A 25,310-nucleotide genomic window follows, 5' to 3' on the forward strand; every position below is an offset into this window, starting at 1 on the left:
GACTTCCATTAAAAGCTTTTCTCAGTCGTCTGTAAGGATGATTGGGTGTTAGAAAGCGGCGATGCCTACTGTAGACTGTTTTTCTGCCATGTTTAAGTTGTATGTAACTTGTATTTTCTTCATAGATGGGGCATGTATGATGACTCTTAACATTGTAACCGCTGAGATTCCCATATGCTGGAAAGTCATTAATGGTACAAAAAAGCATTGCACGCATTTCATAGGTCTCCTTGCAAAACGCATCAAACACTACAACCCCCTCGTCCCACAACTTTCTCAGATCTTCAACCAACAGACTTAGATAAACATCAATGTCATTTCCTAGCTGTCTTGGGCCCGATATCATCATAGACAACATCATGTATTTTCGCTTCATGCACAACCAAGGAGGCAAATTGTAAATTACTAGCAAAACTGGCCATGAACTGTGTTGAGTGCTTAAGGTGCCGTATGGATTCATTCCATCACTAGCTAGTCCAAGTCTAAGATTTCTTGGCTCATTCCCGAAATCCGGATACAAACCATCAATCTTCTTCCACTGGGAGCAATCATCCAGATGATGGACCATTCCATCAGAAATCCTTTCATTTGCATGCCATGTAAGGTCTTTTGCGTCGTCCTCGTTAGCAAAAAGACGCTTAAACCTTGGAATGATTAGAAGATACCCCAAAACCTTTGCTGGCGGGCCCCTCTGTGACTTTTCATCATAATTGCTTTCCTCGTCATCCTTCACTTTGTACCGTGAAGTCCCACACACAGGGCATTTGGACATTTCTTGGAATTCATGCTTGTAGAGTATGCAATCATTGAGGCAAGCATGAATCTTCTGATACTCCATACCCATGGGACACAGTATCTTCTTCGCCTTATAATAACTTTTAGGCAGCGTGTTGTCCTCTGGAAGCAGATTGTGCACTACCTCAAGCAGTGAGGTGAAACTTTTGTCACTCCACCCATACCTGGCCTTCACATTAACCAGACTTAACACTGCAGACAACAGGGTTAAGGAATTCTTGCACCCCGTATACAAAGGTTTCTTTGAATCACTCTGCAATCCTTCATACATAGGGGCGTGTGCTTCTTGAAAATACTCTTGTCCAAGGTCACGAATCATGTCCTCCAAGCGATCTCCCATTTCTACATCAAACGGTTCAGATTGGGACCCACTATGCATGTCAGTCACTTCACCATGCCATATCTACGTCGTGTAATTCTTCTTCATCCCATCACACAATAGATGGTCCCGTATGTCGTCAAGTAGTTGTCGTCTTCCATTCAAACAGTTGATGCAAGGACAATAATATTTTCCTTCTTCATTCGGCCGACCTCTTTCTAAAGCAAATTGCAAAAACTGCTTCACGCCATCCTCATATTCTGGGCTCATGCGACTTTGATTGATCCAACTTCGATCCATCTAAGCAAATCCATGCATGCAAATCTCACTTTTTTATTTATAGGTGTGGCCCTATCCCATTTAGGAAGACTGTCTTTTATGTTAGCCTCAAACGTCATGGTTAGCATTATTTTGAACAATTTGAGTAAATTTCGACAGCATTTCGCATTGGTCTCCAAGTACACGACATGACATCGGTGAAACGAATTTCACGATAATCAAGTATGCACTCAGAGAACAACTTGAAATGCATTCAAAATAATAATAACCTGACCGAATGAGTCTAACATAAAAATACCTGTCTCCCCAAACTGTCCAAATGGACAATTCAAGACTAAATACAATGACTAATGCAAACTATCTGCAAGAATCATTGCATTCAGTCTCAAACGGGAATCTACGGTTCACTCAACATGAACAACAGTTATTTATATAGCAAATTACATTCAGCACGTATAACAACATTCATGACATACAAGAACATTCATGACGTACAAGAACATACAAGGACATCAACAGTTGTGTGTGTGTGTGTGTGTTTTGTGTTTGTCTCTTTATCTGTGTGTGTGTGTGTGTTTGTGTTTGTCTCTTTATGTGTGTGTGTGTGTGTGTCTGTCTATGTGTGAGTGTGTTTGTGTATGTGTGTGTTTGTGACTCAGTGTGTGTCTTTGTGTGTGTCTGTGGCTTAGTGTGTTTGTGTGTTTGTCTGTCTCTTTATGTGTGTGTGACTCTCTGTGTGTGTGTGTGTGTGTGTTTGTCTCTTTATGTGTGTGTGTGTGTGTCTGTCTGTCTATGTGTGTGAGTGTGTTTGTGTATGTATGTGTCTGTGACTTAGTGTGTGTGTTTGTGGCTCAGTGTGTTTGTGTGTTTGTCTGTCTCTTTATGTGTGGGTGACTCTGTGTGTGTGTGTGTGTGTTTGTGTTTGTCTCTTTATCTGTGTGTGTGTGTGTGTTTGTCTCTTTATGTGTGTGTGTGTGTGTGTGTTTGTCTATGTGTGTGAGTGTGTTTGTGTATGTGTGTGTTTGTGACTCAGTGTGTGTGTCTTTGTGTGTGGGTCTTTGTGTGTGTCTGTGGCTCAGTGTGTTTGTGTGTTTGTCTGTCTCTTTATGTGTGGGTGACTCTGTGTGTGTGTGTGTGTGTTTGTGTTTGTCTCTTTATCTGTGTGTGTGTGTGTGTGTGTTTGTCTCTTTATGTGTGTGTGTGTGTGTGTGTTTGTCTATGTGTGTGAGTGTGTTTGTGTATGTGTGTGTTTGTGACTCAGTGTGTGTGTCTTTGTGTGTGGGTCTTTGTGTGTGTCTGTGGCTCAGTGTGTTTGTGTGTTTGTCTGTGTCTTTATGTGTGTGTGACTCTGTGTGTGTGTGTGTTTGTGTCTGCGTGTGTTTGTCTCTATGTGTGTGTGTTTGTGTATCTATGTGTGTCTCATTGCAGGGTAGCAAAGGATCATTAAATTGTAAACATCATGAGCCACATGATGAGGGAAGCAGTATCAAATCAATGCTTTACAAGCTTTTGGTCAATCTGAGGAGTGGTGTCTTCATGCTGCAAACTACCTCAATTGTGCTTTGCTCCAATTTCCTTTCTGCTATTTAGGTATTCCGATTGGTGTCAATCCCAAAAGAAAGGTGGTGTGGGATCCTATAATTAGGAAATTTGAGGATAGGCTGAACAGGTGGAAGATGGGTAGGGGTGACCAAATGCTGTTCTCGGAAGATGGTTGGGCTGAGGATGGGATTCCCCTGAAAGACCAATTTCTAGAAAGGCAGAAATTAATTTGGTTAAGCCAGAAATTCTGCAGCATTTGCAAAGCAGATTCAAATTAATTGAAGTTATGTACAAGCACTGTAGCTTTTACAAAAATAAGCACTGCAGCTTATTTAAGGCAGAAATTCTGCAGCATCTGTAGTATGTGGGTGGAAAAAGGGTAGGAGTGGAACTTTAAATGGAGAAGACACTTGTTTGACAGAGAGCTTGAGATGGAAGATTGTTTCCTTAATGATGTTGCTGGCAGCAGTATTCAGATTCACAAAAAAGATGAATGGATCTGGAAAATAGACCCTACTGGACAACATTCGATAATTAAAGGAGAGACTACAAACAAAGACAAATTTGAGGAGGAGAAGGGTGGTAATTAATGACACATTATGCCCATTCTGTGGGAATTCTGAGGAGAATGAAGCACATGTATTGATGCAATCCTACCCCGCAAGGGCATTGGCTAGAAGACTCCAAGTAGATTGGGCTAGAGATCCAAGGAAAGGCCCTAGGGTTCTCATGAGCCTTAGGGTAGATTTCGAGCCCATGGGCTAAGTATGAGCCCGCTTATCTTTGTAAATATTAGAATAGGTTTTTCCTTCGTCTAGGCCTTGTATTTTGGCCATTCTAGTAGTATAGGGTTTTAGCCTTGTATTTCGGGGCATTTTGAGTTGTCTTTGTAATAAGGACTTTTTTTGTTATTTTCATGTTTTTTGTCATGGGGGTGAGCTTAGCTATTATAGGGGGTGTGTAGCTAAGCTCTAGCTTCTCATCTCAAGGAGGTGAGCTTAGCTATTAGAGAGGTATGTGTAGCTAAGCTCTAGCTTCTTTAGGAATCTTCTTAAGGAAGCTTCTCAAGGAGGTGAGCTTAGTTATGAGAGGGGTGTGTGTAGCTAAGCTCTAGCTTCTCAAGGAAGTTTTCTCAAAGAAGCTTCTCAAGGAAGTTTTCTCAAGAAAGCTTCTCAAGGAAGCTACCTAGTCTATAAATAGAAGCATGTGTAACACTTGTTGTAACTTTGATGAATGAGAGTCTTGTGAGACACAACTCAAAGTTCAACTTCTCTCCCTTTTTCTTCCTTCAATTTCGTGCTCCCCCTCCCTCTTTCTCTCCCTCTTTCTTTTCCTCCATTGAAGCATCCTCTCCAAGCTTCTTATCCAAGGGTCATCTTGGTGGTGAAGCTCCTTCTTCCATGGCTTATTCCTTAATGGATGGCGCCTCCTCTCACCTCCTTTCCTTTGTCTTCCGCTGCATCTCCATGGTGGAAAATCACCATTAAAGGACCCCATTGAAGCTCAAAGATCCAGCCTCCATAGAAGCCCCACAAGCAAGCTTCCATCATGTATTTTTGACATGTGATAGAATACTTCCATTATGGTGGGAATCTATGACATGGGTCAACATTCATGGAGCTTTTCCGCAGAAACCGTGGCAGCACTTTTCCCAGCACGCGTTCTGTTTGCCTAGTAGAATTCGTCTTAACCGATGGAGAAGTTGGTGGCTGGCCCTCACATGGACAGTGTGGCAGCATCGGAATAAAATCATCTTCTCTAATGAAACTTTTGATGGTAACAAGTTAATGGAGGATGCTATTTTTACACTATGGACATGGTTGAAGAACTTTGAGAAGGACTTTGCCTTCACCTACAGCTATTAGCATCAGGATTTGTCTTTTCAGGGGGGTAGAAACCATAGACAGTGGGTGTTGTAGGTCTTTGTAATACCTAGCTTTGGTTCCTTGCGAGATTGATCTCAGTCTGAGCTTGGAACCATGTTGCTGGCAAGTCAATCTAATTCATGTACTGTTTTGTACCTCTGGTACTCACAATATATATAAATAAAATTTATCTTGGCTGATAAAAAAAAATGTGGGTGGAAAAATAAGCACTGCAGAAGGTTTTCTGTTTTTTACATCAATTCATTTCCTAAGGGACTCAATTCCTCATTCATTGAAACCAGTATGCAACATTTTACATCAAACACTAGTATATAACATTTTAAAGCAAATACCACTATATAATATTTTAAATGAAACAACAGTATATACATGCTAGTTCCTACGTACATACCTGGAGTTGCTATAACCCGAACGACCTTCAACAACAATGTCAATTAAAAGTAGTCTATGATAACCTGGAAAAAAAAACCAATGGTCATAGACATGGCTGACACATTTGGAGAAGGATTTTGGTATTCATTTCAACCAATGGTCATCCAATATCAGAGCAGGATTTAATCCTTTAAAAGAAATGGAAGCCATTAAACCAAAGTCAATACTCATGAATTCTAGAACATCCATCAAGAATGATAACAAAGTAGTAATTTAAATTAAATTCATGTTAGTTTTTCTATTTTATGATCACTCCCAATTGCTGGAATGGTGAAGGAGTTGCATTAATGCAGAAATTTCCAACTCTGTCTCATGGTCCTTTTTGGATTATAGATGGACAGAATGGGATTTTGCCCCATATGGAGAAAATGGATCAATGCATGTAATCAATCAGCTACTATTTCCATTCTAATAAATGGTAGCCCCTCAAAGGAATTTGCTCCCACTAGAGGTTTGAGGCAAGGGGACCCCTTAGCCCCTTTTCTTTTTAATATTGTGGCAGAAGGCTTGACTGGTATGATGAGGGCAACTTTAACCAAAGGTCTTTACAGAAGTTATCTAGTAGGAAAGCAGAAGGTGCCAGTAAACATTCTGCAATATGCAGATGATACTATCTTTGTGGGAGAAGCCTTATGGGATAATGTAATTGTGATGAAGGCCATGCTTAGGGGCTTTGAAATGGTATCTGGGTTGAAGATTAATTTTTCCAAAAGTAGTGTGGGGATATTTGGAGTTGATATCAACTGGGTTCATGATGCAGCTCATTTTCTCAAGTGTAGGCAGATGGAGACTCCTTTTTAGTATTTGGGGATTCCTATAGGGGCTAAGCCTTCTAGCTGCTTGGTGTGGGAACCATTGATTAAAAAATTTGAAGCAAAGCTGTCTAAGTGGAACCATAAACTTCTATCAATGGCAGGGAAGGTCACATTGATAAATTCAGTTCTAACTATAACTATCTTGTATCTTTAGTACCTCTGGTACTTTTATCTATAAAATATACTTTTGTTGTTTTTTAAAAAAATAAAAATACCAACATTACACTAACAACTGTTCAGCTTGCCAAAATTTATATAAAAAAAGAATATAATCCTCATACAAATACAATCATGCAAGCATATTTGAAAACTTAAAATACGAATAACTCAAGTTAAAATCAATTCATTTTTTACAACTGTGAACAAATTAACTAAGGTACAGTAGGAAAATTTGTTTTCACTAATATTAGTAGGTCATCACCACTGCAGTAGAATTTAAGTTAAACTTAGATAAGTACCTTATGAAGAGGCCAACTACCTTGTCACAGCTAACAAGTCAGAACTGAACAAATTTCTGCATGTATAATTGAACAAATTTGTTATCAAACTTGTGTGTGTGTGTTTGTATGATGAGTGTGTGTGTGTGTGTGTGTCATCAGTGTGTGTCTGTGTGTTTCTATCATACGTGTGTGTGTGTGTGTGTCATTAGGGTTTGTGTGTGTGTGTGTGTGTGTTTCATGACCAATTTTTCTTACTGGCAATTTAGTGGCAGTGTATTGCTTAGGCTTCCGTTGAAATAAAAGGAAAATCAAGGAGTCTGATAGAACAACTTCAGTCTTCACTCTTCACTAGTTGAACACAAATAAAAAAAATTAAACTACTTCAAGGATAAATAAAAGGTTCAGAAGCAGCAGACCTAGATTGTCTAAGCTATTTTATAATGGGCAGCTATAGTTACAATGATGATGAAATGAACTATAGAAAAAAAAAGTATAAAATACAGAAGAATAAAAAAAGAATTAAGGGAAGAACTCAAAAGCTTTTAGCCATGCTGGTTGGAATTTAATCAATGAATCAATCATGTCACTGAAATTTGGAACATAAATGAACTTCTCCCTTACTATCATTCTCTTTCTCTAGTTTTTCTCTCTCTCTCTAGCTGCCTTGTTATGTTATATATCTATCTGCATATACAAATGATACTCTCTTTTTACTTCATGGTGAATAATTAACCTACCTAGGTCTAGAATGAGGGACTAAAAGTTCCAAGAGAAGAGTTTGAATCCAGAGAATATCAGCTGTGGCAGCAACTAAACTTCTATATTTTGCTGCAGGGGCCACTTCTATATCAGTTGTGGCTTTGTATCTATTGATATTGCCATCGGAATTAATAATGATCAAGCAAAAAAGAGAAAATATGTTATTTCATATACATTGACCTAAAGATTGATCTACTAACCCGTGTGCTTAAGGACCATATACACTACATTGGTTAAAAGCAAATGTTGCATAGTGGTTAAAACTTGCTTGTTGTAGCCTAAACCAGTTTAGCATCTTGTTCTCAAATTATTGGTTTCATAACTATGCTATTGGCTTGTGTAGCATAGTGGTTAAAACTTGCTTCTTATAGCCTAAACCAGTTTAAGCATCCTATTTTCAAATTACTGGTTTCAATTTTCTACACAAGCTACATACAAAAATTCTTAGGATCACTTCACAAACAAAAATATGCATAAAAAACAATCATTGGAACTATCTTAACTTTTAGACCAAAATACTGACATTGTGTTGGATTAAAAGAACGGGCTGATAAAAGAATCCTAACTAAACTGGGAAAGAAGAGCATAAGAAAACAAATACGGCACTCAAACCAAATAATGATAAAGTTATCATTAAAAAATGCGCACAAAGGGAGAGAGGGGTAAGGAAGTGAGATTCTGGTAACACAATCTGCCTCTACACCAAAGCAAACCAAGTAGGCAAGTATCATAATTTACATATGAATACCATAGAACTAACATAATAGTCTCCAGTCAAAATGTTTAATCATTTAGGGTAACAATGGTCTGTGAAAGAGATAGAACGACCAATATTAATATAAACTCCAATAATAGGCGTGAACTCTTAAATTTTATAAGTCCAAGCAGCACTTAAATATGAGGGACTGAATTAATAATCATCAAGCAAAAAAGAAAAAAGAAATGAGAAAAAAGAGAGCGTGAGGGAGAACAATACAAAAAAGGCAACTAAGTCATCAAGTGGAATCAAATAAAACAACATGGTTGCTAAGATTAACAAAATCAGTGATACAGAAGTGGAATCTAGCCCTATGAAGCCAGAAAGATCACAGAAATCAAATTTCAGTGAAGGAAGCAGCAGCTTCAAGAGCTTGTCGGCCATGGGCTCATTTTGAAGGATTGTCGGCCGCAATTCAGGGAAAATTACAAATGAAAAGCAATGATAACAAGAAGCATGACATGAGGACATTTAGTCAATGACTTTGCAATTTCTTTAGGATGTTTTATCAAGGAATCTATGGAAACAGAAGATTTTCTCATTGGTGTCAAAGTAGTAAGACAATGTATGTTCAAGTTTGTTTTCAATCGTGTGATCCATACCCAAAATATGAAACACTAAGTTGGATCATCATTTGTGAGAAAGTGTGGAATGCAAATATGAAACACAATAGCAAGTACAAACAAAACACTAAGAGACATGGGAAGATTTCATGAGTTTCCAATGCCGAGCTAAGTTACCAAAATTTTCAACAAATGATAATTTTGATGTCTCCATTCAGCAGAAGGGTACTGGCATAATATAAGAGGCATGGGAAGTTCTGGCAGCAGCTTCCCTTCATATTCCAAAAGTCTACGAGCCTTACATCACTGAACAAAGAGTTGTACAACAGTTGAAAGCTAGGAACAAAGATAACTATTGTGACTATGCTTTGATGGGAGGTGTACTAATTTTGTTCATAGTTTTACTTACACTCACAGATCTACGAACAGTAGCTAATGAACTAGCTAGACTAGATTTGTTGTCAAGGAATACAAGTCTCGTCCTTGGTTTTGGATGATGTTTTTGCCTTTACAAAAGAAATCATTTATTCATTATGATCCAAATATACTTTTTTCAAGTGAACCAATTATGGATTTTACACAGATTATGAACAGAAAAGGAATAAGATAATATTCTCTAATATGGACTTGGCTGAGAAATTTGGAGAAGAATTTCTCTACTAATTTTTAACAATGGTCTACCAATCTTAGGGAGGGGTTTTTGTATCAATAGGGGACCAAAATAGGGTAAGAATGAGCTTTTAAAATCATGATAGGGCCCAACAGTGGTTCCTATCTAGACTAAATGTAGTCTGATTTGGAACCTAAAATAAACCTAAAATACAGAGTGCAATTCTTAGCCCTGAATTTTCAGTTTTTCAACATACCTATAACCATGATTCCACTTAAACTGTTACAAGAACACAATAAGGGTAAGGGAAACTTCACTAAGGAGAAGAAGCACAAAGTTATCACGATGCTCGAGTTAAATATGAGATACCCTAGCCATGTTTAGTTCACTAAGTGTGCGATACATGAATGCAATCAAATACTTATACAGGATTAGACCAAACATACCTACGTGAGGTGGCGAAGGAGAAGAAGCACAGAATTCTGACGATGCTCGAGTGTGACGAACACGATGCTCGACCTTAGACAAAACGATGGTCAGATGGAGAACATACAACTTCAAGGTAGATGGAGAACAAAGAAAGTAAGAAAGCTTAGATGGAGAAGAAGACAGAGAGAAGGAGAAGACAACGCGAAGGAGACGAAACATACCTAGGTATGGTGGCGAAGGAGAAGAAGCAGAGACTTGTGACGATGCTCGAGTGCGACGAAGACAATGCTCGAGTGCGACGAAGACAATGCTCGAGTGCGACGAACACGATGCTCAGATGCAGACAGGGACCTTGAAGGTAGACGGAGATTAGAAGAAGAAGAGAGCGCGAAAGCTTAGATAGAGAAGAAGATAGAGTGCCAGCTTCTTAGGGCTCACCATATTTTTTAAAATATAAGTTCAACATCGGTTTTTTAAAAAAAAAACCGATGTTAACAAAATGATGTTAAGGTTAACATCGGTTTTCTGGAAAAAAACCGATGTTAACATATCAAACGTTAACATTGGTTTTCTAAAAACCCGATGTTAATAAACATATGTTAACATCGGTTATTAAAAAATCGATGTTAATTAATAAATGTTAACATCGGTTCTCCAATAACCGATGTTAATGAACTTCGTTAACATCGGTTTTTCACAAAACCGATGTTAACGTATACTCGGTATTTACAATTATGCCACCGCGCATATGTTAACATCGGTTTTTTTAACAACCGATGTTAACACACCGATGTTGAATCTATTTTTTGTAGTAGTGAGTGTTAATAATATATTAAATTTAATTAACACAAGAATAAGAGAAGTACTTACAACTCCGTTACTAGTATTATGACCAAACATAGCACTCGTCTCAAAAGGAATATGCCCTTCCTTCATTTGAATGTATGCAAGCATGACATTTTTTAATATCTTGACATTCTCTTAAGAAGTTGTCAATTTGTCCCTTAAACAAGTAACCTCCTCTTTCAATCTACAGTACTCAGCTGAATTAGAATTTGAAAAACTAGACCCTGAACCACTAAAGCTTGTGGTGGACTGAAATGCAACACTGTGAAGACCTCCTAGTCCTAAACAACGCACACGCCCAATATGATCCTTTCATGTTACTTTACCCACACCATCATTAGCTGAAATTTCTATAAAGTTGTCACTTTGACTCATATCTTGTGTCATCTTATCCTATAAATTAGAAAAAACTTTCAACATATTCATAAAAAAACCAACGCAAGCAATGAAAGAAAACCATGATGGGAAAATAGCTTATGCAAGCAATATCTATGCACATTGTAAACTGCAACAACAACTAGAAGGCTTAAATCTATAGCAACAACCCTCCCTTCACTACCTAGAACCCCACCAATACCAATAGCAAGAGCACTACTTCCGGTACATCCCCAAATCAGTCCAAACACCCCCTTTGCATAGCAATTTTCTACCTCACACCAATATCCATACTACACACTAACACACAACATAAGGGGCAAACATGCAAGAACAATAAAGTTTTTGGGAGTTTCAAACTCATCAGAACTGAGAATAGATAATATTAAACACAAAAGGAAGCACAAAATATTAGAAACATATGAAATTAAGAAATAAAAAGGAATCTCATAAATTATCCCAATAGACCTTGCCTCCTCATTGACATATGATCCACTTTTCTTCATGTGAGTCGCAATGCATAGTTCTCCTTGACCCACAACACTCCAAGATCTACTTCCTAATACACAATACATGTAAGTCCAAAAGAACAAAAAAAATATTTATTAAGACTCATGAGAAAAAAACAAAATATTTACCATCTCATGTTGTTTTGTAGATAAAAGTTTTGACACACTAGTATGGGGAATTTTTTACTTTTTTCTAACGAGTATTTTTCCTGCATAATCCCTATGAAACAAACAATTTATTAATTAAAAATAGAACCTAAAAAAAATTAATAATAACAAATATTTGTTAAAATTACCTTATAGTCTGGCCTTAGATGATAATCAATAATGAAGACCACTTATCTTTGTGAATTCGATAAAGAACATTAGCAATTAATTATTTTCTGGATAATGAACTACCATAAATATTATTCCACAAATTTGTCTTGTTATTCTTATACTTTCTTGATATAGAGAGAGGAGTCTTAGGTTTTCAACTATTCTGAAATAGTTATTGATACAATTAAATAAGTACACTAATGCAATAATGCTTCTTTTGTTTAGTCGAAAATTCCTCTAAGTTTTTAAATATCTTTTTTTTCTTCTCTTAATCCAGTAAAACATCTTTAAAAGCTAAAATTGAAATAGACTTGAAAATCAAAACCGCCAATACTTCAAATGCAATGAACTTATACATTAATTAACTTTTAATATTATTTTTTACATAATAATAACAAAGTTAAAATTTATGATCTTATATATTATTTTTTTTACCAACAAATATTAGTTGTTGTTTTCTTAGGTAATTAAATGTTAATTATTAATTTTTATTAGTTTTACAAATGACTGTGATTATTTTTCTCCTTTTAAGTATTCAACTTACTCAACTTATATCTCATTTTTTAAATATTATCTAACATTCCTCGTCACTAAAACAATCCCGGTAAATAAAAACGAAATTTATATTCTTACATTTTTAAATAGGGGATTATAAATTAAATGCATGCTAATTCTTTTACAACTATTACAATATTTTATGTCATAAATAAGTTTATCATTGTTTTCTTAAGAAAAAAGAGAGAGAAATTAATTAAAATGTGTAAAATCTTTTCAAATTATTATTGAATCAACTTTACTTTTATAATTTTATAATAATTATTTTTAAAAGTTACTATCATAAATAAATTTTAATTGGCTACCACTATAAAAAAATATACTAATAACACGTGAAAATTAAATTCTAAAAAAAAGTGAAACTAATAGAAAAACAAATGCAAAATAAAAATCTAAACAGAAGACGAAAAAAAGTAATGTTGCTGCCTGAAAGGCTTGTGACAGAGGAAGAAACAACCCAGATGGTGTTTAAAAAAAAGGAGTTTTAGACTAAGTACACATAGAGGATGGATATACTTGCTAATAAATTACTTTAGTGAAGAGTGAATCTTTCATGATCAAGTGAAGGAAGATCAACACTCGCTAATAAAAAGGAGCCAAAATTTCAGGCCACTATTAGCCCAACTCAACTAAAAAATGTTTCGAGTTTAGACTCGTGACAGCTCCAAGTGGTGTTTTATAAACTAAACTAATATTTTTAAAAAAATAATTGTTTTTTTAAAGGAAGGTATAAGGCATTGGGAAAATAAAATTATTGTATTTCTTGTTTGATTAGAACATAACAGACCACATCACAAATCTTAACAAATTTCCTTCTCCCCACTGTCCTGAAACCAAACAAGATCTTGAAGTCACATGGTTCTCATACCGGGTGATTGAGCACAAGAAACACTAAGGAACTGTAGGTGGGTGTTAGGGCCAAATCTTCTGCAAGTTAAATACAACACAATGTAATAAGACGTTAAGTATCTATTCTAGACAGCGAAGAGTAGGTAGTTGGTGGATATTAGTTAGTCGGCTAGACGAAATAAAAACTAAAAAGATATAGAGTTGTAATTGGGAAGTTAGACATTTGTAGAGTTGAACCTTGATCAGTAGTGCTCAGTGGAGAAGGGGATAGCCCTCGAGAAGTGTAGCTAGCTGATTTGTTTGCCTAAAAAAGAAAACAAGCTGGTAGAACTACTCTAATCTTTGACGAAAAAAATACTGGCTCTGATTGCTCCATGTTTTGCTATCACATTTGATTGCTTGGAGCCAGGTGTTAGGAAGATTAAAGTTTAACCCCACGCCATTGACAACCATATGAATTAGTTAATTAGGACTCAATAAGTAGCACTAATTAGTGGTTCAAGACCCTGAAACTGAATGATATACGATTTGTTATATAGGTTAATTAACTAGCCATGTAAAGGACGATCTCGTGTATTGCAAGAAATCTGCTCCTTAATTTCTAGTAAAAACTTATTTATTTTTCCTTTGGCCAGGAACTGCAACGACTATTACAATGTATAAATAGTTCGAATTATTCAGCCTGAAAATCCTGTTGTGTGTGTGTAATAGTGTTTGTAATTGGTTATCAAAGAAAGCAATAACCAGCTTAGAAGAGGTATGGTTGATAAATAATTATGTTTTTTAGATATGCAATTAAAGATTCAATTTTCAGCTTATAAGTGGTATGGTTGATAAATAATTATTTCTTGTGTTTTTTATGATTGACCCAAGATACTTAAACCATGTGACTTGTGGTAAGGTATGATTTCTATTTTCACCCTTTCCATGACTAGAAAATATGACATACTTAAAATATTTGTGAGTGAATTGCTTTAATTGTTGATATTTTTATTCTAGTTTAATTTTTTTACTGCTTTTAGTGATTAAGTGGTGATTTTTTTAGTTAATTAGGGAGAGATTTAGAGAAGTAGAAGAACACGAGTAAGGTTATGAAACTATATTCTCTAAAACAGATTAGAAAAAAAAAAAAAAAAGAGATTCCATATGCAAAAAGACATGAGATAACACAAGAGTGTAACTGGGAATTGAGAAGTGCAGGCTCTTAAGGCTTGAACAAAGCAGTGCCTGAGTCATAGGCGGTTTCAAGGCCCGGCTACCCTGGGCAATTGCCCAGGCTCTGGCCCAAATTCATGATGTGGTGTGGTGGTGAATGAGAAAGTGAATGGGATATTAATTTGGCATAGATAAAAATAGTGGTGACTAAAAGAAGGAGGGAAAGAAAAAAAAAGAAAAAAGTGCTGTGGGAGAATCGTGATGAGGAAAATCTGACGTGGAGTGGATATGTTTGTTTGCAACTAGAGGTTGTAAATTTGTAATGATAATGAAAGTGGGTCTATTGAAGCCAGACAAGTGCACGGGTAGGGTCTTAGTGTCTTACTTCATTTGAGAGGTCTTCTTCTCCAATATAAGAAGTTTCTCTTGCTTCACTATTATTTATTAATTGTTGAGTTGTTTAACTCTTTGTTTTTACATAAAGGCAAAATAAATTGTTTAACTTTTTGTTTTTACATAAAAAGCCGATCCTAAGCTTTGTTTAGAGGGGCAACGATCCAAATCTAAGGTTAAAAGAGACTAAAAAATATTTATAAAATTCTATATAGTTGTGTAGTATTTGTTTATAATATTTTTTATTTTCATAAATCAATTAAAATTAATATCTTTCATGCATGTCTCTTTTTATTCAAATGAATTTCTGGCACATGATAAAAAAATATTACTCTTGACTGTTAATTCATTTGTTGATATATTACATTTATAAATTCATGTTAAATGAATTATCAAGTGAAAAAATTGATGTTGAAATATGACTAGCTCTTCTAATGGAAACTTCATGTTGCAATCAACTTACAATCACCTTTCTACACTAGTAAAAACCAACCAATTCTAAAAAGGAAAAAGAAAAGAAGAAAAGAAGAAAAAACCAACCTTTCTACAACCCTTTTTTTTTTTATCATGTGTCAAACCCATTTTTTCCCATAAAATTCATAGGAGATGGATCACCGCTTTAGTGAAGGAAGTAACATTATACTTGATTGCTTCTCATGTCTTGACCCCAAGAACTCTTTCTCCAAGTTTGATGTTGATAAGCTTGCTCGTCTTGCTGATATTTATCATGCAGACTTTTCTGATGATGACCGAGGAACAATTAGGGATCAACTTGAAACTTATGTGCTTCAAGTGAGAAGAAATGCTTCTTTTTCCACTTGTGAAGATGTTCAAAGTTTGGCTATGAAGATGGTTCAAACTGAGAAACATTTGGTATTTCCATTGGTTTATAAACTTATTGAGCTAGCTTTGATATTGCCGGTGTCGACAGCATCCGTTGAAAGAGCTTTTTCAGCAATGAAGATTATCAAGTCTAAATTGCGCAATAAGATCAACGATGTGTGGTTCAATGACTTGATGGTATGTTACACCGAGCGGGAGATATTCAAGTCACTTGATGATATTGATATTATTCGAACATTTACCGCAAAGAAGTCTCGGAAAGGACACTTGCCTCGTAATTTTATTTAACCCGCTATTGTAAGATTATGTTTATCTCTTTTATTTTAAACTATATTTTTGTTGACAAAATGACGAGTCTCTTTTATTTTGATTGATTACTATTTACATATTATATACAATGTGAATTTGCTATCTTTAAATTTTTGTCCAGACTTTATAATTTTTCTGGCTCCGCCACTGGCCTGAGTGGATTAGTTAGAATCAAAATAAGAGATGTTAACTATAAAAATTTATGACATTCAAAATGTACTTTAGAAAGTAGAATGACTGAACAAAAAATCAAGGGGTTGAATTCTTCTTTACCCATTATTTATTATTAGCATGCTTGTATTCACGGTTAATTTTAATACATTAGTTAGGAAGTTGGTTACTTTGATTTACTTTATAAGCTCGACTGTACCTTTCTAAAATGATCTTTTCTCATTTTAATACAATTGTATTTTTAAGTTTCCTTATTTTTCTCTAATTTTCTCTTCTCTCTCGAGCTCAACCATGTTTACTAAACACTAACAGTATAAAATGGACATGACACCTGCAAGTAAAAAAATTTCATAGTTAAAAGAAAACTCTCAGCTTTTTTTTACTGAATCCCGACCTTTTTCAAAGTATAAGTCAAAATTCAATTCACCCAGGACACCTGCAAGTTTGAGAAAGAAAACTTTTCCAAAATGATGGGTTTAACCTTTCTCTCCTTCTTGAGTGGCAACAAGATTAACACCTTAAATTCTTTCACCAAACCTGAGTTGCAATTGTTTTCCCACTAGAAAACGACAACTAAAATTAGGAGTATTCAGATTCAAATCAAATTGAATGTAAAATCGAAAATCGATTCAAAAAATTGATAATCACAAGAAAACCGATAATCATTAGTTTGATTTGATTTTTTTATTTTTCAAACTACATCATTTGGTTTGACTCACAATTTTACATGCAGAAATCAAACTAAATCATATTGCAAACACCTCTCGAAATTATTGCTTCAATTAATGTTTTGTCATTATATATCTACTTTTTAAATTTTCATAGTTGAAATGTATTATGAATGTTATTTTATTGTTTTTACAAGTTAGAGGTTGGAACGTGAAAAATATTATGTGGTGTTTTTAGTTTTAAGTTAAATGATTACTTTTAAGTTGAATAATTATTCAAATATTATTCAATTTGAAAACAATTAATGTTGTTTAATTGTTGAAACTTTTATTATTCATATAGTTGGGTTGTCAAATTAATTATTATTCAAATTTTATACTATTAATAACAAATTTTTAAGTATTTTTTAAATATATACATAAAAATAGAGAATTTTTAAACTGCAAAAATTAAACTCAATCAAATCAAAAAAATTGATTTAATTTGATAAATAATGTAAAACGAACTATACTATATCACACTTAATTTTTTTGTTTAATTTGGATCAATTTTAACTTAAAATTGCATGACTAATACTCCTAACCAAAACTCACATAATCAACGTTGACGGCAAAGAAACCATCGCCATTATCATCAATCCCGTCTCTGTCCACCTGGAGGATCAGATCCTTGTAAAACACTCTAGCATTGGTGACCTTCACTTCAGAATCAACTTGGAAGTATAATTAATAACTTTGATGGGACCTACAAGCTTTTGGGAATGACAAAAGAAATGTTGGAAGAAGAGGATTACTATCCCAAATATTAGAATAGTACTGGAGGATTTCTCGTTTTGCTTTTTTATTTTTTCACAATTTTTTTAATCTTGGCCGTTCATTTCATTTAAACCACATGTGACATCTAAATTAATTCTTTTGGATATTTTGATTACCGTATGAAAATAGCATTGTGCCCTAGAAACTTCAGAAACATCTAAATTATTGAAATTAAAATTAAAAAAATAAATTTACAAAGAATAAAAAAAATGCTACATACAATTAGAAGAATTCAAAACATATTTAACTCAATTTTAAATCCAACACCAATCCAACTACGGTTTGTGGGAACGAGAAGAGGCAAACCGTCTCTAACTCGCTCGGTTGTCATGTCCACGATGGAGTTGTCTCCCTAAACTGAAGTCCACTCAAATTGTTTCATTTTTCTATCCTGCCTTAAAGAGTAGGACCCGACAACAAGGACTATTTCAACTTTCAAGTTATACATGTGGTATTTTCTTAAAAAGAAAAAAAAATCTAAAATCACGTATACCTTTTACAAATATTTCTGATTGATATGAAAACATGCATTCATGACAAATTAAGACCAGAATCTCTAAACAACTTTTTTTTATATATGAAATCGTAGTAACATAAGATCATAAATAGAAAATATATATATATATATATATATATATATATATATATATATATATATATATATATATATATATAATCATAATAAATTAACCCCTGGTTAGTATTTTTTCTTCTTCTTGTTTTTAATATACCAAAAAAGACTTTTCTGCTCCAAATAGATAACCAAGATATATATATATTTTTTTTAGTCTAAAACCTGCCCAAACATTGTTGTTTTTTGAGTTTTAATATTTTAGTTGACTCGTTTTTTTATTCCTTTTTATGGGTCGTCTGTGATTGTATTTCTACGATGACGACAAAGAATTCTGGTTCGGCGCCGAAGTGGGAAATTACATCAGACGGGAAGGAAATTAAAGAAGAGAAAAAATGACGTTAATGAAAGAAATTAAGTTACATTAACGACATTAATTAATGGTCTGTTAAACATATACAGAGGAAAGCCATCAGAGACAATGACTGGGACATAGATCAATTAATTTTCGATTCAACTCATTCACTTGTTGAAGTAAACCCAAAAATTATATAATTGTGGTCTATATATATACGTGTATTACATAAAAATATAAAATTACAAAAACATCGTTCTCCTTGATCTCTTGAACGTACACGACTCTTTGGGTCTCAGTCTTCTCTGTAACGTAATATACACACCAAGGCTAAGTTATTAATAATGGTATAACTAACATATAGTTAGCAGATACTCGTATTTTAAGTATGTAGTCAACAATTTGATCTTCATATCCGTAAGTACAAAAATAAAATCTATTAAAAAATCAGCAATGATATTTGAATATCCATTTTATTTGAACATTCCATAACACTTTTATTTTTTTATTTTTCTTTTTTTATCATATCATATTACTTATAAGATCTGTTTGAATTAAGTCACAAATAATTTTGAGAGCTTTTTTATTAAAAATATAAAACTTTTTTTAGTAAAAAAAACTTACAAAAACACTTATAACTTTATATCCAAACATGCTCTTAATATTATACTTTTTTAATTATATCTTTTTTATCTCTCTTACTAGATGTCTGGTAACACAGTAGGTGTTCATATATAAATAATTTTCCTTAAAAAAGATGCCCCTTTACATACGTAAAAGAAGATCGACCAGGTGAAGACTATGGTAAGTCAATAAGCCTAAGGCCAAGAGTTCCTGATATATATAGCAATACACTTAGTAATTAACCAAAGAATACCAAAACAAAACAATCTTCACTGTATTAAAAAAAAAAAAAAGAATGCAAAAATACTAGTATCTCAAACCTAGCTACCACATACACACAAAGCTAAAAGGATGATACTGCAGCCAATTATTAAGCTCCTGGCCTTAACTTTGATATGGTGGAGCAGTGTTAATGTTGAATATGCAGTTGCAGCGACCCGCGACACACGTGTAATAAACTCTGGGTGTAGCCCAATCAACGCTACCAACACGGGTAGCTTCTTTGCGAATGTCAATGAGACATTCTCAGAGCTGAGAGGAGAAATAAGGAACCAGAGCAGGCACTTTGGCACATCATTGAAATCCAAAGGAGATGTCAATACATATACTATGTTTCAATGCAGAAATTATCTCTCCAGAAATGACTGTCTTGCTTGCATCAACACTGCTTCCACCCAAATCCGGGATATATGCAAAATAGCGAACGGTGCCAGAGTCATCTACAATGACTGCTTCCTCAGGTAAACAATCAAATATTTTTAAAGTTAATTATAAGCTTCTATATAATTCCTTTAGTAATCAATTGGGACCTTCTGACTTTCCAATGAGATCCTAGAATTTCGATAAATTTTGACCTTTGGAGATAAACAAATCTTCTATCCAGAGTTTAATCACACTAAATTCTTAATCCTTCCCAAAAAAATATATTATTTAATAATCAAACTGAAGTTTTTTTTTCACAAAATATGTGTTATCAACTAAACTATATGGCATAATCTAGACTATATGATTATATAAATACTCAGGTTCACCCTTTTTGTCTCTAACTACTTGTTTGGTCATCTTACCTAATCTACTAGATGAGCATGACATTAAAATTGAAGTATTATATTATCTATCTCTCTCTCTCTCTCTATATATATGACTTTCATCAATACAAGTTACAACTATTAAATTATAATTATATACTAGTGTTTTAGACTATTTATCGTATAGAATAAATTTTTATTTTATTAAAATTATAATAAATATATTTCTAAATATTTAAATTATATTATAATTATAATTTATAACAAATAAATATTTTTTGAATATATAAATTATATTTTAAATTGATGACAAATAAATTTATATTGTAATATATTATCATTATTAATTATAGACTATTTTCTTAAAAAATTAAGTTAGAATTAAAGATATTAAAATGATACAATAAAAAGATAAGAAGTTAAGTTAGATGGTTAGTTGATATCAAAGGCATAAGGGATTTATATAAATAAAAAAAAAAAACATAAGAATGCATATCAAATACACGTTATGAGCCTATTTGAACTTTGAAGACCGATAATGTACATTTGAAATTAGTTTTTGATATTTAGTTAAAACTTATTAAACTATTTGTTATGTTGATATTAAAAGCAAAAGAGGATATTTGTCTTCTCTTTTTCTTACAATAACAGAAGGGATATAAAATACTGGGCAAAATGGAAGGAAAATCCTTTAATTTTAATTTAATCTTTGTTGTGTAAAAAAAATTAAATGAAATTTATATATACAATCATTATCAATGAAATCACATAATAAACAAAATTAAAATGACGATTATTTGTGAAAATTATAAAAATACTACTTATATATTTTGTCCATGATTCAGTTCTCACATTCTTCAATAAGTTTGTATTATTAATGTTAGGTACAATATTATAGTGAGACAAGTGTTTGACCATCTATTTTATATTAATGCTGGATATTCTCAAACTATCTGATAAGGTATGAGAGTGAGAGGTTCTACCAACAGACCAACGAAATCGGTGGTGGGGTAACATGTGGGAACAAGAGCACAAATGCCACAGGTTTTAGAGCAGTTGGACAACAAGCACTACTGGACCTTCAAAAAGCAACACCTAAAATTAAAGGTTTCTATGCAGCTACTAAGACACAGGTGGCTGGTGGTAGTGCAAATATTTATGCCATTGCACAGTGTGTTGAAACTGCCTCCCAACAGAAATGTCTGGATTGCATGCAAGTTGGATACAACAACTTACAAAGTTGCCTTCCCAGCACAGATGGTTCAGCATATGATGCTGGCTGTTTCATGAGATTCTCCACCACACCTTTCTTTGCTGATAATCAGACCATTAATATCAGACCCTATTTAAAAGAAGGTAGAATTTCAATAAATTCCCTTTTGTTAAATTTGTATTTGGATAAAAACTATTAGAGTGCATTTTCTTGTCTTTGCATTCATTTTTTTTTTTACCCTCATAATTTTAATTTTTTTTATCTAAACACAAAATTTTGAAAATAAAAGAATTTCAATTAAAGTATTTAAAATTCTTAGAATTTAAAATTTCTCAGAATTTTAAATTTTCTCATCCAAACACACTCTTAAGGAATTTATATATATATATATATATATATATATATATATATAGTTTTTTTAAAACATTTTCTGTTTTTATAAATAATTAGATATTGCACTATTGCAGGAGGTTCAAGCAAGAAGTGGGCCATTATAGGTGGTGTCGTAGGAGGTGTTGTTCTCCTCCTTGTGTTGTTTGCCTGTAGATTGTTTACAAAACAAAAGAGGGTTCCCAAAGGTAAGTAATTGTGGAAAGTCTTCGGTGTAATGTTTGGTATTAATTAGTTCATATGGTTGCATTTTTAATGCTTTTCAAATTGTAAAAAAAAAAAACTATAATGCTAACTTCGCAATCATAATTTCTTTATTTTGTTTCCTAATTTCTTTCATGATTAATATTTATTATTATATTGTGGCTAATAATTATTTCTTGTCGAAAGCTCTCCTAATAATTTTTTTATTATAAATTATTTTAAATACAAAATAAGCTAATTCAAAAGTCAACTCTCATTTTTTATTTATTCGAAAACCAAAAGCCGTGTGTTCCTTTGCAGCTGACATATTGGGAGCAACTGAGTTGAGAGGTCCGGTTAACTACAAGTATACAGATTTGAAAGCTGCAACAAAAAATTTCAGTGTTGAAAATAAACTTGGAGAAGGAGGATTTGGTGCTGTATACAAGGTAAATTTGTGTTTTATTTTTTCAATATTATGATGGAAAGCATGTTCAAAAGCGCGCATTGATGATTGTGCTAGTTTGTTTTTTTTGTTTTAAAAAAAAAGCGATCGATTATCATATTTTATTTGAGAAATTATTTATGTTTACAAAAATTTACAAATGTATTATGATCTTATTTTACTTTTTTTTTTCTATTTACATTGATAATAACAAAATCAAATGAGACTTATCAGTTATACTCGGAAGATAAAACAAACCTTAAAAAACTACAAAAGAAATACTTTTAAGTGCAATATAGAAAAACATTTTCATTGGTCAATTAATCATATATACATACTATTAAACAGGGTACTCTGAAAAATGGAAAAGTTGTGGCCGTCAAGAAACTAGTGTTGGGAAAATCAAGCAAGATGGAGGATGATTTTGAAGGTGAAGTGAAGCTTATAAGTAATGTTCATCATAGGAATCTCGTTAGACTTCTTGGTTGTTGCAGCAAAGGCCAAGAGAGAATCCTAGTTTATGAATACATGGCAAATAGCAGCCTTGACAAATTCTTATTTGGTAAATCATGTCAACCTTCAATGGAATCATTTTTTGAAACTTCATTGCTTTTTATTCTCTTCTCCACAATCTTAAATATCTATACAAACTTGGGAAACAGGTGACAAAAAGGGTTCCCTCAATTGGAAACAACGCTATGATATAATTTTGGGAACCGCAAGGGGTCTAGCGTATCTACATGAAGAGTTTCATGTATCCATCATTCATAGAGATATAAAGACCGGTAATATCCTTCTAGATGATGATCTCCAGCCCAAAATTGCTGATTTTGGGTTGGCAAGGCTTTTGCCAAGGGATCGTTCTCACCTTAGCACAAAATTTGCTGGAACATTGTAAGTGAAAAAACAATTACATGCATTCACATGAGTTTCATGACATTTATTTGAGCATCAAGTTTTAGCAAGAGACAAATTAATTAATAAAAACTTGTGTGGGAAAAATATAACAATGCAACAAGTGTTATTTTTCAACTATGACTTTATAATATGCACTTATCAGGGGATACACAGCACCTGAGTATGCAATGCAAGGCCAATTGTCAGAGAAGGCTGATACCTACAGTTATGGTATTGTGGTCCTAGAAATCATAAGTGGTCAAAAGAGTACCAATGTTAAGATTGATGATGAGGGTCGTGAGTACCTTCTTCAACGAGTAAGCAAGTTGCTATAACTTGGAATTGTTTGTTTTCTCATGATAATTTACTATATGATCGATCGAGTATGTGAGACATTTGATTTTCACTTAACAGGCATGGAAACTGTACGAGAGAGGCATGCAATTGGAGCTTGTGGACAAGGACATAGACCCTAATGAATATGATGCTGAAGAAGTGAAGAAAATCATAGAAATTGCTTTATTGTGCACTCAAGCATCTGCTGCAACAAGGCCAACAATGTCAGAATTAGTAGTGCTACTCAAAAGCAAGAGCTTAGTGGAGCAACTGCGACCAACTATGCCTGTGTTTGTCGAAGCGAAAATGATGAATGGGGAAGGTATCTCTGATAATCCATCTAATGCCACTCTCTCCATTTCTGTTCTATCGGCCCGATGATTATTGGATCAATGTGGTAAAGGATCTTGATGAACTGATTCAATAATGTAACAGAATAAAATAGTTAAAGATTGCTTTTCATTTCAGTTTTTCTTTTTTAACAATCATTCAAGTAGAGCATATGTTGCAAAGTAAAAACTACTATGGTGTTGTTGATTTATCAGTAGAGTATATAGTTTGATAGTTTCCTGTTTAAAATCATGTATGCAAGTATAGTGGAATTTTGAAGCACATATTGTATGTAACATCTTGGGTGCTGACAAAGCCCAAGAGAGATCATCGGTGCAAAAAAGATGAGGGACAGATAAGGAGTGACTCTTCACAGGTTTCCAACATAAGGGATATATGAATAAATCAAATACACACTCGAATGAGAGAAATTCAGATGTAATGTTGAGATTTATTAGTTGTTGTATAAGTTATTTAAGTTAACTACAAGAGAAATTAAATTTAATTAAGTGTTTGAAATTAATTAATTAATGTGCTTGTTGACTTGATTATGTGTTTTTTGTGAGTTAGTGAGTTTTGGTGTGTTTGGACCTAAAGGGACTGACTTTTGGGTTTTGGGTTGTGAGAGGAAGGGTTGTTGTGCTTATAGTAGAAGCCTAGGTGTGAGAGGGAGACTTTCAAGAGTCATAAACTACTCTAAACCCTAAGATATTTCAGATTTCACTTTCTCCAAACACCTCTCCTTATTTTTTCCTCTTCTTCTCCAAGGACATTATTCATTGGGAGAGTGAGTTTTGGTGATTGTGCTCATAGAAGGTTCTTCTTTCTCCATCCATCGAAGCATCATAACTGACCATTGGAGTGATAAGCTTCTTTTCCTTTTCCCTTGTTTTCCATTTCCATTTTCTTTCCTTAGAGCAACCATGAAGGTTCCATGGAAGTCTTTTGTTTTGAGCCTAAATCTAATTTTTTGTTTTGGTTGGGTATGGTTGGTGCTTTTATGGTGTGAGCTACTAGTTAGGTGGTACAAAGCTTCTCTCTTTCTCTCCTCTTTTCAAAAACCCAAGCTTGAAGACCCATAGTTAAGGGAAGCTTAACCTTTCTTTTGAATCCTATGATTGTGTAAATGCTTGAATATGACTTGTGGATTGTATGGAAGTTGTGCTTTATTATTATTATTTTTGTTTTCAAAGTTAATGTTTTGGTGTGCTTGGGGATGATTGGGAACCAAAAGTTGCATTAGAAGGAATTGTTTATACTAAACTCGAAAAACTACAAAATTGCAATGGGCAACTTAAGCACGAGTAAAAGTAAGCTTAAGCACGACGAGCTTAAGTGCGATTTCACTCATGCCTAAGCACCAAAACCAAAGAAGAAGAAATTGAACTCTAGATTTCGCACTTAAACAAGAATAGCGGCACTTAAGCGTCAGACCTACTATAACTTGAATAAAATGGTTTTCAAATGAATTTAAATTAGAATTCTTCCTATTGCATAATCTAAAA

At 33.7% G+C, this 25,310-nt stretch overlaps 2 protein-coding genes across 2 annotated transcripts; both read left to right on the forward strand.

Moving 5' to 3' along the window:
* The first annotated feature begins 14,996 nt into the window (after window positions 1-14,996).
* LOC114372903 lies at window positions 14,997-15,855 on the forward strand. The gene has a single exon (XM_028330464.1). It carries the CDS (start codon window positions 15,233-15,235, stop codon window positions 15,755-15,757), a length of 525 nt encoding a protein of 174 aa, XP_028186265.1. The 5' UTR covers window positions 14,997-15,232; the 3' UTR covers window positions 15,758-15,855.
* A 3,363-nt stretch (window positions 15,856-19,218) lies between these two features.
* LOC114372902 (cysteine-rich receptor-like protein kinase 2) lies at window positions 19,219-24,259 on the forward strand. The gene is made up of 8 exons (XM_028330463.1): window positions 19,219-19,723; window positions 20,973-21,367; window positions 21,692-21,802; window positions 22,119-22,246; window positions 22,591-22,804; window positions 22,905-23,136; window positions 23,303-23,456; window positions 23,554-24,259. The coding sequence occupies exons 1-8, from the start codon at window positions 19,335-19,337 to the stop codon at window positions 23,854-23,856; spliced, it is 1,926 nt and encodes a 641-aa protein (XP_028186264.1). The 5' UTR covers window positions 19,219-19,334; the 3' UTR covers window positions 23,857-24,259.
* The last annotated feature ends 1,051 nt before the right edge of the window (window positions 24,260-25,310 follow it).

This window comes from Glycine soja, chromosome 11 (genome assembly GCF_004193775.1).
Source record: "Glycine soja cultivar W05 chromosome 11, ASM419377v2, whole genome shotgun sequence".
Taxonomy (NCBI): domain Eukaryota; kingdom Viridiplantae; phylum Streptophyta; class Magnoliopsida; order Fabales; family Fabaceae; genus Glycine; species Glycine soja.